Genomic DNA, 13,718 nt, shown 5'->3' on the forward strand with positions numbered 1-13,718 from the left:
GTATTCACTGGCGTGGTTTCACTGGCGTGTATTCACTGGCGTGTGATCTTTGGTTTGTTTTCGTCTTACAAGCGACATTGCGAGTGAGATTGATTTGATTTACACAGGTTGTTGCGTTGTATTGTGTGGATGTCGGTGGCTTATTTCAAGCTTATATGATTTTCTACTGAAGATTTCATAGTTGCTTGGTAAAGCTTGCGAGTTTATAGAGTGTTGTTACACTACCGTGGGAAACCTGAAGTATTCGAGCCTAGGGGCAAACAAGGAAAACGTTTTACGTATCAATGTATCGGCTGGTATAAACAAAGTTTTATAATGATCTGTAGTATCAGATTAATCGTATAACAGATGTAAGACGGGATTTGTACATCCACATTAGGTACGGCCTATTTTTTGTTCGACTGAATAACTCAATGGTAAGTTAACTTATTTTGATTGCGAATTTGGCGACGCCAAAAAGTAAAGTGATCCATTACAAGTAATGTCCTGGTATTACACACGTTTTCGATTATTATCATACGCAGGCATTGTAATTCTCTCTCACTCACGCGAGAAAAGGCTTATCCGATGTCCAACTTTTCCGAGATAAAGTCCACATAAAACAAGATAACGTTCACGAGAATTCACATTGTTACTTGTTTTTTACATTTCTTATAAAAGAAATGTATAGAATTCGCTCAAACTTTCAAGATTTTTTCCGAGGCCCGGAGGGCCGAGTCTTATAAACCAATCGACTCAGCTCGACGATTTGAGACAATGTCTGTGTGTGTGTGTGTGTATGTAACGGACAAATTCTCATTCGAGTTTCTCAGCAATGGCTGAACCGATCTTATCCAAACCAATTTTAAATGAAAGAACTAAAAAACAGTATGAACGCTATTAATTTGTTTTTGATTCTGATGTTTAGTTTCCAAGATATGAATGTTTGAATGCGTAAAAATGGCGTTTTTTGCAGTTTTTTTTAATTATCTGCCGAAATTGACAATATAGATTAACAATAAATTGAAATTGACAATAAAGATTTTTATCATTTCCCATTGCCAGAAATATGACCAAAAACATGTAATCTATTATTAACGCCAAAACGGCTTATTTTAGGTCAATAGTATCTTCGGAGAATTTAATGAAGGCAATATGCCCTTTCTTTTGGTATTGTGCTTTTGCTGATTAATCCCCCTATGAGTGAGATATTTTCACAAATTTTCTTGGAAGTGATTATATCGAAATGATGTCTTCAGCAAATTTGTAGCTCTTACTTTTGCGAATAACTTTACTGAAGACTTCAAATATCTATTTTGAATACTTTGAAAGTTATGGCTTGTTGTTTGTGGATTACTCTTTGTCGCCTATTTATTGTTCAATATAGTAATAATCCATTGAACTAAGCCAAACATTATTTCAATAAAACAAATTTTGTATTTCATTTTTCTATCTACAACCGCTAGAAATAATCACCGAACACTTCCAAGTTGTCTGGAAGGAACTTGATAACTTATCAGTGCAAAAATGTTCATTTGTACGAACCTTCTGACTGCAATTTTTCTAACTTATAACCATCGGATCGATCTGAAAAATATCGGAAAATAAAAAGCGAAATAAATAGCTACAAGCAACGGCATAGCCAAGAGAATGTTTTGGGGTTTACCACCATACAACACCCCCCCCCACCACACCCAACAAAAAAAATTGGATTGAAGTTGAAAATTTATTGATGCTGACTGATTTAATTCAATATTACAATAACAATTATCTGATCCGTAGATTGATAACCTGTTGTTGTAAACATCATGAGGACTTTTGATAAATTGTCGGAATGGGGTCCTGATATGTAACTGATCTATTGGTCTTGATTTCACAGTTGTCTAATAGCATCAATATCAAATTCCTGCCTGAAAACATTCCAATAGAAAATTCCAGAGTTCTGTAATCAATCATAATCCTCAGATTAATTTTCAAATTGAGCTCGTTTTTGTAGAGATGTACTATAATAAGGGTCTTTATTTAATAGGAAGCGAAGTTAAAATTGATTTAATGAAACATAGTACTGCTCACCAAAAAAATGCATAACTTTCAACATTTTCTAAAAATGTTTTTGCCTTTCTCATTCACTCTAAAATTCGTCAATCTAATCCCGTCCCGGAGGGCCGAGTGTCATATGCCAATCGACTGAGTTCGTCGAGATCGGAAAATGTCTGTGTGTGTATGTATGTGTGTATGTGGAAAAAAATGTGACCTCTGTTTCTCAGAGATGGCTGGACCGATTTGCACAAAGTTAGTCTCAAATGAAAGGTACAACCTTCCCATTGGCTGCTATTGAATTTTTTATTGATTGGACTTCCGGTTCCGGAGTTACCAGTTGAAAAGTGCAATCACACAGCAAATTCCCATATAAACTGAAATGAAAATTTTTCAAATCAAATTTGTATTTTTGATTCCAAAAGCCTTTAAAATTCATGAAACATTGAGAAGCTTGGCAAAAATGGACTTTTTTGGACTTTAGTACAGTTTTGCCTTTCTCATATAGAACAGTTATGCAATTACTCTAAAAATCGTCAATCATACCAGCCCGGAGGGAGTATGCAGTGAGGGGTTGCTACTTTAAAATTAAAACTAGTTTAAAATTTCTTAACAAGTTGAAAATTTTCGGCTGGACCTGGACCTCCCGGATCTTTCTCCATGATCCGCCGCTGGTTTCAAGCGATGTTTCAGTATCACATAGTATCTCAAGATCGTGGCTGTCGATGTGCAAATCGTACTGAACATGTAATATTCATTTCCACCATTGTATTGAACATAACCAGCCATGGAATCGTAGTTTGGACAAATGAGAAAAGCACAATTGCACCACTAGGTGGATTAAAACAGGTTTTTATTTTGGGAATGCGTCGAGTTGAGACGAAAACGTAATATGATTAATAACGAGGATAACACTTTCCGAATGCAGAGAGAAATTTATGAAAAATGACGATTTCCATTCGACTCTAGCAGGTTCTGATCAATTTTGATGAGCATTTGATTTTTGTTGTATGACCAATTATAAGTATAATTCAAATGTTTAAAAACAGTAATTTAAGGTCAAGATAGCATCATTTTGAAACCGTCAATTTCGGAAGCTTAGTATCTTCAATGAGTTTTACAAACGTTAAACAGCGCATCATTTGATAAAATAATTTTGACGGTATATCGTCCAAGAAGTATTTATGGTGAATTTTCTCAGGTTAATTTTCATGACTACAATAAAGTCTCAACAAGTTCTCTAAAGACACGAACCTTGTTACTATTTTCTGGAAAATAATTCTGCATAATTTTAAAACTTTAAAAATTATGGTTTCGGAATTATGCCGTTTGGACAGTAAGATCGATTTTCACCAAACCGAATTTCTGGCTACGCCGCTGACTTCAAGTAAGTAGAAACAAAGTCGTTCTACACTCGTTCACAAGAAACTTCTTCGAATGCTGAATATCTATTATAATACATTGACACCCCAATTTTATCAGCCAAATATGAATTGCCAAATATGTTTTTTTATTGCATCGAACTACAACAATTTTTAGGTAGCTTTCAAGGGGTTATTTTATAGACTTCTTCCAAAATTTGGCGAACCTATTCCAATTCGTATACCAATTAATTGGAATACTTAAGGGTTTATATGTTGCAGATAGAGAAAATACTGAAATTTTCAGCTTTTTTCCTACACAATATTACGAAAGCTTATTAAACAATTTTTCCTAATAAGTTTGTGAAAATTATAAACTATTTGAAATTTTTTAATACTTTAATTTTTTATTTAACCGTGATTTTTTAATAAATAGTGACCATCGCTTCACAACGTAGTCTATTTTTCATGGCTTGCGGTGAGCACGATCTCTCGAATTGCTGAACTGAAAATTAATAATAGAAATTAATTTTTAGTGTTCTTTACAGATTTAACTCGCCGCGCAGATAGCTCTGAATTAGACCCGCTGGTGCCCTAAGACGATTTCGCTAGATTTTCGGAGCACTGTGCACCCAGTGCATTAACGCAAGTGACGGAAGGCTATCGAAAAGTTTCGTGAAAATGAAAATTCCAGTAATGATGATGATTTCCCCAAACGGTTCGTTTTCGAGAGGTTTTTATTTGTTCTTTGGCATTAGGATTAACGATAATAATTCAAATCAAGGATACTACTGGGAAGTCACCTTTAGAAAAAGTCGATGTCGAAGTAAAATTTGGAACTATGCACGCATTCACTTCAGAGCTGCGATTTCATTTCAACGCTTTTTTGTGAAAAGGGCGATACTCACAAATGTAAACATAAGGCTTTTTACATACATGCGAATGATTAATAAATAATCCCTTTAGGAAAATTCAGTTTCCCACCACAATATAGATATTTTATTAACAGAGCATTAACAATAATTCGATGGTATGTCTATTTTATGGGCCATTTTTTCGCTTTCCTATTGATTTGGTTTGAGATTTCTAGCACTGATGTTGTCCTATGCTGATTTGAGCGATTCTCTGAGTCCTGCCACTATGCCATGTAGTATGTGTTATCATAAACATCGCGAAGCATCAAGTTCTAAATGTTCTCAAACGATATAATATCCGAAGCGAGTGATAAGAGTTATAAGAAATGTCTCATCACACTGTTAGGAGGATTAAAAGCGTTTTTTCTGTAGCGCGTTATTAAAAATAATGACGTGCCAATTTAGAAGCGCTTCTATTTGACCGGTACAGTGCTTTCAAGGGGTTACAGCACTGTAGATTTTTTAAAGCATTTAATTTTTATTTATTAGTTGAATTTTGTTTACTGGTGCTTTAGGATGCTGAAAATGATATTCCAAAAAATGAATCGCGAAAACATTAAATAAATATTCAAGTTTTTTCGCAACGCCTCTTATGTATACCTCGAGTATACTGAAAACGTTAACCGTGTTTTTCTCGAAATAATTTTTTTTTAATCTGGCCGGAAATGTAACTCGAACAAATGATTTTTGATCAGCCTAAAATTTTTACAGCATGTTCAAGATTACTTTCTCCAGCGATGTACGTGGGATTTAATTTTTTCATTGCATAATTTCTTAATATGCAAATTTTAAAAATCGACACTTTTAACACATTTTTAGCGTTTTTCGACCAAAAATGTGCCATTTCGCGAAAAATCAAGACATAGAAAAAATCTTACGTATGCTGTTTGCTGTCGTTCTAAGAAGTTTAAAAAGCTTTGGTTTTTGGCTCTGGATCAAAAATTACGGGACATGGAGCTCCGGCCGTGGACCCTTTCCAAAAAAATCCCCGACGGGAAAGTGCTGCACATCCGCCATCTTGTGATGAAATTACTCGAATAAATCATTTTTTTGCAATAAAGTAATGTTATATATCTCATTAACCCTCTGGAAGTCGCGCTTATGGCCCACTGAACGAGCAGCCGCTGATGCTTTAAGACGGGTTCGCTAGATTTTCAGAGCAGCGTGCACTGCCGGAAAGTTAAACAAGATCTCGATTCATCTCATTATTGCGTCAAGATAAATTCCCGAAATATGCCTATTTTTCGTGCTCTATAGTAGTGTAACCCTTCAATAATTAGTTCTGGAATCATTTGACGGCATTTTTCTTCTGTGCCATCATTTAAATAAATTAGCTGGTTTTCTCTCGAATTTTCATGCGATGGTATAATAAGAGAGAGAATTAAAATTGAAACCTAACATGTTCGGGTACGAGTATAGCAAAGAAGTTCAAAATAGCAAATCCACCGTCTTTGCAGTACATACTAAATTGTTCCAAAGAACGTTTTTTTCTGTTTGCCGTGATTTTATAATTTGTAAAACTTATAATATTTAGTTTATGTATCAGAGGATGTTTATGACCCCACCGAATAAAAATCTTCTTGTGTAAACCTTGAACCTATAGTTGATTTCGTGACATGAGGATGTGCTTTTGTTTTCATTTCGATCCGAAAAAGGAATACGATCTACGTTTATCCCAAAAATTAACGTAAACTTCGTATTCTATACATATATTAATCAATTCACCTGTAAGTATTCATACATACACTTCGAATCGAGTACACTTCCGTGATATTTATTCTTAGTCCAATTAGGTGATTAAAATTTTATGATAAGCAGAAATATAGGATTTGATTCCTGATGAAATAAGTTTTTATGGATATTTAGTAATATTATATCAGACAATACTAATTATCCTCAACATATTCTTCTCAAAATTTATCAATTTCGAATGCTCTAGTAATGCTAACAAAGTAAATACATATTAGTTTAATAGTTCCGCACTTAAGCTGTAAGTCGCATTTTAGTCATGCTTGGGTCAGTAAAAGCCAAATATTTTACGCTTTTTAGGCTATTCTCGAGCGACGTAGAGATACAAAAAAATATTTCGTTCTAATTCTAATATAAAATTTTTGAAAATCTGCACTTGTACTGCATTACAACGATAGCATTAGTTAGACTAATAATATAGTGCAATAAAAGCAGAATGTTGAAAGTTGTTCTACGTGTCTTATGAACTGCCCTAGAATTTTAATTGCAAATATGGGAAATCGTTCAACGTATCTTTGGTATGTGTGCAAAGAACTAGAATATTTGAGTGAAAATTCTGCTAAAAAATCGATGAAAAGTTCTATGGGCGATGTCAATATATTAAACGTTTAATCCCAAAAATGATAAAAAATGTTAAGATTGTTTATTAACCAATTTATGTATGTGAAACTTCTTGTACCATTACCACTACCATGTATCATTAATATAGCCATTGCTAATTACGGCTCCTATGGGACATGCAACTATAGATACATTAGCTCAACTATATATAACTTTCATACTCGGTCATACAAACAACGGGTTGTTAAGAACCGGCCACCATACCAGAATCTGCTTTTTTCCATGTATATATTTTGACAACATACCATTCAAGCACCATTTTAATTCTTTCCCATTTTGATTCTGTCGATTGATGAATTTTTTTTTATACGATGGCTTCTGAAGAAAGCTTCGTTGACACTAAAGTAGCCTGACGCTTTATCCTATTGAGCTATCGCCGTAATATTATAGAACGTAGTTTTTTATATCATGTTAATCTACAGGTTTTTGGAATCTTTTAAAATCCCTCGGAAATCCCCTGTTCGAAGATCGTGCAAGATGTTTTCATAAGGCGAATTTTTTTCTATATATTCGTTGATATAAAAGTTCGCAAGCGATCTTTTCTTCTTCCGATATTTTCTTGAACCGAATAATGTTCCCAAACATCGGCACTCTTGAAGTTCACTGACGATTTTTTCCGTAGCGATATTTTATATCAGTGAACTTTTTATTAGAAAATCGGCGATGAAAAGATTCTGTTGTGAACATTGATATTTTGATATTTTCCCAACGCTACCTTTTTGATAAAACACCTCATTCAAGAAAGTTATAATGAGGAATAATTTATCACACAAAAATCGCTTGTTTAAACTTGATACGAAAATTTCATAGAGATTGACAGAGATTCCGACAGATACTACCAGATACCTAATATTTTGTTTTGCTGTTGATATTACGTGCATTATAATTACGGTCTAAAATACTAACTGACGCAAAAATCTAGAATACGTATAATAAACATTGTTGCTGCTGACCCATTTATAACATACTTTTATGGAACACAAGATTCATTGTTCATTTAAAATAAGCGTGAACACTAGTGGCCTTTTTTCTTGACCCCGAAACTGAGCCAATTTATTTCGCTCATTGACGCGCAGAATCCCGGTCCTAGCTCCCATGCTCTTGAAACATTCGCTTTCGCCTGCTGTTTAAACGATTTCCACGCAAAATAATAGACAAATAAACAAATGCATAACGGTGTAATTGTGATGTTGTATGTAAATTAATTATCGTATACCTAATTTTACTGAATATGTCAAGCCTGTCGACGAAATCTAAGATTTCGTTTAAACTTGTAGGATTAAGTTATAATAAAACTATTAATACTTATAACACGAGTTTGCATATCAGGTGCCTCTGGTCATTATAAAACTCTCTAAACGATGATACGTAAAAAGTTTTCCCAATTAGCTCCGAGGACCGAGTACTTTTAGTTTTGCAGGTAGTGTAACAATATTTTATAAACTCGTTCGATTTACCAAGCAACTTGTATGAAATCTTCAGTAGAAAATAATATAAGCTTGAAATAAACCACCACCATCCACACAATACAACGCAACAACCTGTGCAAATCAAATCAATCTCACTCGCAATGTCGCTTGTAAGGGTGCTTACAGAGTGGCGGTGAGAAGCTGAGCTGGGGCTGGTACTGACATTAGAATGCGAGATGCGAGAAACCTGCTCGCAGCATATCAAATGGAGCCTGTCAGAGTAAAAGCAGGCAGTCGGCGCCGATCCGCTCAGCTTTCACTCTGACATCATCCCTTTGGTTTGCAGCAAGCAGGTTTCTCGCATCTCGCATTCTAATGTCAGCATCAGCACCGGCTCAGCTTCTCGCCGCCACTCTGTAAGCGGCCTAAGACGAAAACAAACCAAAGATCACACGCCAGTGAATACACGCCAGTGAAACCACGCCAGTGAATACACCACAGCGACACTGGGGCGCGCGCGGTGGTGACTTTATCTGACCGCGCCACAGAGAATTTAAAGAGCAAGAGAGCACGGTTATCTCGCACCCAACTACCTCAACACCAGCGCACACTTGAAATCGGTCTATACAGCTCCGAAAGAAAGAGCGTTCTGCTTTTTTCTGTGGTGTGTGATCATTGTATCCTCTGTGTAGGCATCACACTTACGCGCCAGTGCATCACTAGGGTGAAATGCCATCACTGTTATACATGTTACAAAATTTTCTTAAGACTATCATCCTCTGATAAAACCTATATTCTTAAATTTATTCGTAACCCCATTTATATTTCTCCTGTTGCATTCATTTATATAGCATTTTTAATTTTTTAACTAACTGTTGACTAACTTTAAGGGCGCTCTTGTATCAGAGATGTCGTGTATAGTGCCGCGCATCAGTCCTCGTTTATTACCTCTCGCAGAAGAAGCGTACACAATGCACTGTGAATCCAGTTAGACTGGTATTGGTTGCACGATTACAGGGCTGATAATTTGGTGATAGGTGAGAACTACTAGGGTCATTCGAATGCCAATTAGTGACTTTTTCATCAAATCTGGCCTCACTTATAACTTAGAAATAGGCTGCTCGAAATATATTGTTTTCTTACGCGGACTACAGGGCTTAAGCATTATCAACGACACGACTAGACATTCAATGCAACATGCCTTAGAAAAAGTGTCTCGAGCGATTTACCTCCAGTTACCAGTATATTGACTCACCCCTCGATGCGCGCAACAAAATAATATCTTCAGCAACACTTCTTTGTTTAGCTGATTTTCGGTTGCTGTGTAGCAACCATGTTTTGTTTGTTTCGGTTCAGCGAGTTTTGCTGGTATTAAATGAAAAAAAAAAAATTCCAACGGGGAGGAGGGTGTCGCCCTCGTAATGAGTTTTTTCTTTGTGTTGAATCAAATAGAAGATAGATAATAATTATTGTTACATCTTGAACATCTCATCATGCCCTGTACCGTGCCTACCTGTTTAACCACGGATGGAACGTTTAAGCTTTTTCCGCGGTACTACCTGCTTTCGGAGCGGTGGCTCAAGGCAATATAGGTCGGCACTGGACTTCCGGTAGCAGTTTGTGATAAAAAGGAACTGTCTCAGTACAAGATCTGCGAGCAGCATTTTACGACCGTACAGGACACGCAACCGGAAGACTGTTGGTACCAGGAACCGACTCTGTTCTATCATTGGTATGTAGATTGAGATTAATTTTACGAGTGAGTGATTCCTTTCAATCAATTATAGCAACGGTGATTTACTGGAAGTTGGTAGCTGCCGGTTGTGCTTAAACTTTCATCCCAGTACCAATATGATTGCCATACGCAATATGCTGGAGGGAAAGATTGTCCCTTCCATTGTGTTTGAAATATTGAACATTCACTTTAAGGACGATGATCTCCTGTTGATGATATGCGGCGAATGTATCGCTCGTGCCGAAATATTACATTCAATTTGGGCGGCGTTTCTTGCAGCTGAGAAAGATTTTACGAAGTTGTTAGCGACTGCACAAACCTCGGCACTGGAGATTCACAGTAAAATTGTTTTAGAACATCCGTCCGTAGATGCGTTCATTGAGGAAACAGAACTATGTAGTATCGTAGAAGCTGAGAACGAACAGTCGTTACAATTAACACTACCTCCAGATGAACCACCTTAGATCACCTTTCAAGGATACAGCAGTAATCGCACCTAAAACAATAACCAGATTTAGAAACTCGACGAAATCGGTTGCATTGAAAGCCGTCGTTGGTAGAAAGTATTATATCTGCGTAACTGTTTTTGAAGACGCAAACGAGTTACTCCAACATTTGTCGGAAGTACATGCCACAAACGTGGGATACCATTGCAAAGAATGTTTTTCCAAGTTCCGTCAGGTTATCGCATATAACCGTCATCTGGGTCGACATGAAACAAAGGAACGACCGAACAAATGTAGCGTCTGTCAGCTTGGATTTTCTTCCCCAAATCAGGTGAAGGTCCATGAAAACAAAGTTCATGGAATTGAAAATAATGCCAAAATTCGTTCACCAGTGACGATATTCAAAAGCTGTAATATTTGTGATAAAACATTCAGGTGTAACTCTAAACTGAACTTTCACATACGAAGGGTACACAACAGCCAGTGGATTCCTATCTGTAACATATGCGACAAGACCTTCACAGCTAAGTCAAGTTTGGAACGACACGTGTTTTTACACACGCAAGAAAAACCTTTCGTTTGCGACTTGTGTGACACCTACTTTAGTCGTTCGCTTGATGTTAAGAATCATGTAAGAATGGTGCACGAAAGTTTAAATCCTCACGTTTGTGAGGAATGTAGTGAACAATTCAAAAACTATCACGGTCTTTGCAAGCATCACCAGATTGTTCATTTAAACAAATCTCTGCCAGCGGTACGGTTTAAGCCGTATCACTTGATCTGTAAGCTCTGTAAGCGACCTCACAGGAAATCTAGTGAACTGATTGAACATATTCGACAGGGCCACTCTAATGAAACGTATCCATACGTACAGTGTCCGGTTTGTCCAAAAACCTTTTTGTCTACACAACATCTGAGTTGCCATAAAGAGATTCATACGGACAAGTACACCTGTATGTACTGCGGCGCGCGCAATGCGACAATTCACCGGCTGCAAACCCACGTCGAAAATCATCACAATGAAGAGCGTAGGTATGACTGTCCCATCTGCAACAGTAAATTGTACAAATCGGCATCCACCCTGCGAACGCACGTGCTCACCCATAGCCGCGGGAAGCAATACCGGTGCGATATATGTCGGAGAGATTTTATGCGAAAGGATCAGTTGAGCATACATCGCCGGTGAGAAAGAGTTTATAGTAGTTGGGTTGTTAATGAAAAGGAAGTTTTTTTTTTGGTTGCAGGACCCATACAGGCGAGAAACCATTTCAGTGTGAAATCTGTCAGAAACGATTCAGCGATGGTGCATCGTACTGCAAGCACAAGAAGCGCTGCATGCGGTTGTCTTTGAACAGTGATGTGTCTGTTTGAGGGGCGCTGAAGGCAGATCATGATCAAGAAGGATTCACAAAGGCTGTACTATTGATATTGTTTAAATTATATTGTTTATAAGGGATACCGAATTGTAGTATGTGTAGTCTTTAAGAATTTACATCACCACAGGATTGAAAATATATTCTTCTCACTTTTGAATTCGGACACTTGTGATATTTCATAAGTATACCACAGGGGTGAGAGGGCGGACAACGATGACCGGGGAAAGTAGGAGATAAAACTTGCAGCTTTGTGGCATCTGGAAGATAAACATCAATTAAATTCTCGAACTGTCTGACATCACGTACCGGGACGCCAGGTTACCCTTATCAATCTCGCAGGTAATCGTTTAAAAATGGGGTCGACCTCCAGGGAGCTCTGTTTTAAATTTCCAACACTACAGCTTCAGATACCTACAGCCAGTTAATGCAGGCACAAATGTGAGGGTACTACGATCATCAGTAGGACTCTGGTGCGTCTTAGCAGGAATTTTTGAAGCTGTCCAACCCAGTCAAACCATTCGAAATTTGATTAGGACTCCTGAATAGAGTCAGTATAGATTCTAACTCAAATGCAACGACTGATTCCGAAACCGATTGAGTTGGAATCCATACTGATTCCATTCAAAATTCCGAACCGGTTCGGAATGGGTTTATCTAGGAAGATGTCAGAAAATTTCATTAGCAAAACCAGGTAGCAATTGTCATTAGTGGTGAAACCTTTTTAGCATTTCTTTCAAAAGATTGGAGTGTTACTGGGGGGAGACGAACTTTATCGAAGAGAACGTTGTTCAGCAAACTGGTCCCGATCTGCGAATTATCCATGAGTCGTATCTTGATCGTTGAAAATAGTAGTAACATTAGCGCAATAATCAGACTATTATAACATATTTTAAAAATCAAGATTTGTATTGTTGTCGTGTATTTGTTTTTCCCTGCGTAACCAAGGGATGCAAGAGGTTATTTGGAAAAAATAACAACAGATTTTTCAGTGTTGGTAGTTTCATGCATTTTCTAACGAAAAGTCATATTTGACATTACCAGTTACCTGAGTCACTGAGGGGTAGTCAGATTTGCGATACACTTTTGGAATGCCAGTGTCTAGTCGTGTCGTTGGCATTATATTGTGCTAGAATATTGCCAGCCTGGGATAAATACCTAAGTAGGCTACAATCCAATTCGCGCTGTGCTTCTATTATATTCAGCATCCCCCTTTTTTGCAAATAAGCAAAGCGTGCATGCCAATTGCGCTACCTGCTCACTAGATCACATCACCAGATATTTGAATTTTGCTTTTGCAGATCTTCTAGAATGGGTGGATCGTCTCGACAGCTGGGTATTTTATGCGGTTCATCGCGCATGTTGCTCGCTATCGCCGGAGGAATATAGTGTATGTTGTTGTCGTCGGTGCCCGTTGGTCGCCTCAAGACGTGCCATGTGCTGCGCACCCAATTCAAATGATATTGGTTATACGAGTACAGGACTGATATTTTGGTAGTAGGCAAAGGATACTACGCCCATTTGAAGACCCGACGGTCAATTTTTCGTCGTATCTGATACCACACAAAACTTCCAAACTGAACAATTCAAATCAATACTTTGGAATTGTAGTTCATGTGATGTCATAGAAATAAGGATTATCATTCCACAGTGGTCCAGAATGTAAATGTAGCAGTAATTTTGAGATTTTTCTAAATCTAAAAAACTTAGCCTTAATAAGTCTTTGGAGAAGTTTTCGTAGTTTGTGGGTATCTACATTTTGTTAAAAAAAACAGATAGGGTAATTGTACCAAGATCAAAAAAATAACTTTTTAATGATTCCAGCTAGAGTCAAATAACCTTCAACAAAGTTGTAGGACGACAAATCTTGGAAAAGTTTGCTGAAGACATGTGAGCTCTACCTATCATACTTTTCATTTTACAACTTATACTTTTATTTTAAAATTGAAGGTTAGGGTGTTTCTTAGTGTTTATCAGAAAAACTGTTTTAGTCAAATAACTTTTGCGGTATTGATTTAAAAGTGAAGTAGTCTACAGACAACTTTAAGATTGTTCTAAGGAAAATAACTTGTTTCATGGCAACTATTTATATCT

General features: G+C 37.0%; 1 protein-coding gene across 1 annotated transcript; it reads left to right on the forward strand.

Annotated features, from left to right (window-relative positions):
* The first annotated feature begins 10,888 nt into the window (after positions 1-10,888).
* On the forward strand, positions 10,889-11,746 carry LOC131679551 (zinc finger protein 253-like). Its single transcript, XM_058960292.1, has 2 exons — positions 10,889-11,433; positions 11,496-11,746. The coding sequence occupies exons 1-2, from the start codon at positions 10,889-10,891 to the stop codon at positions 11,620-11,622; spliced, it is 672 nt and encodes a 223-aa protein (XP_058816275.1). The 3' UTR covers positions 11,623-11,746.
* Positions 11,747-13,718: the final 1,972 nt, after the last annotated feature.

Source organism: Topomyia yanbarensis, chromosome 2, assembly GCF_030247195.1.
Source record: "Topomyia yanbarensis strain Yona2022 chromosome 2, ASM3024719v1, whole genome shotgun sequence".
Taxonomy (NCBI): Eukaryota; Metazoa; Arthropoda; class Insecta; order Diptera; family Culicidae; genus Topomyia; species Topomyia yanbarensis.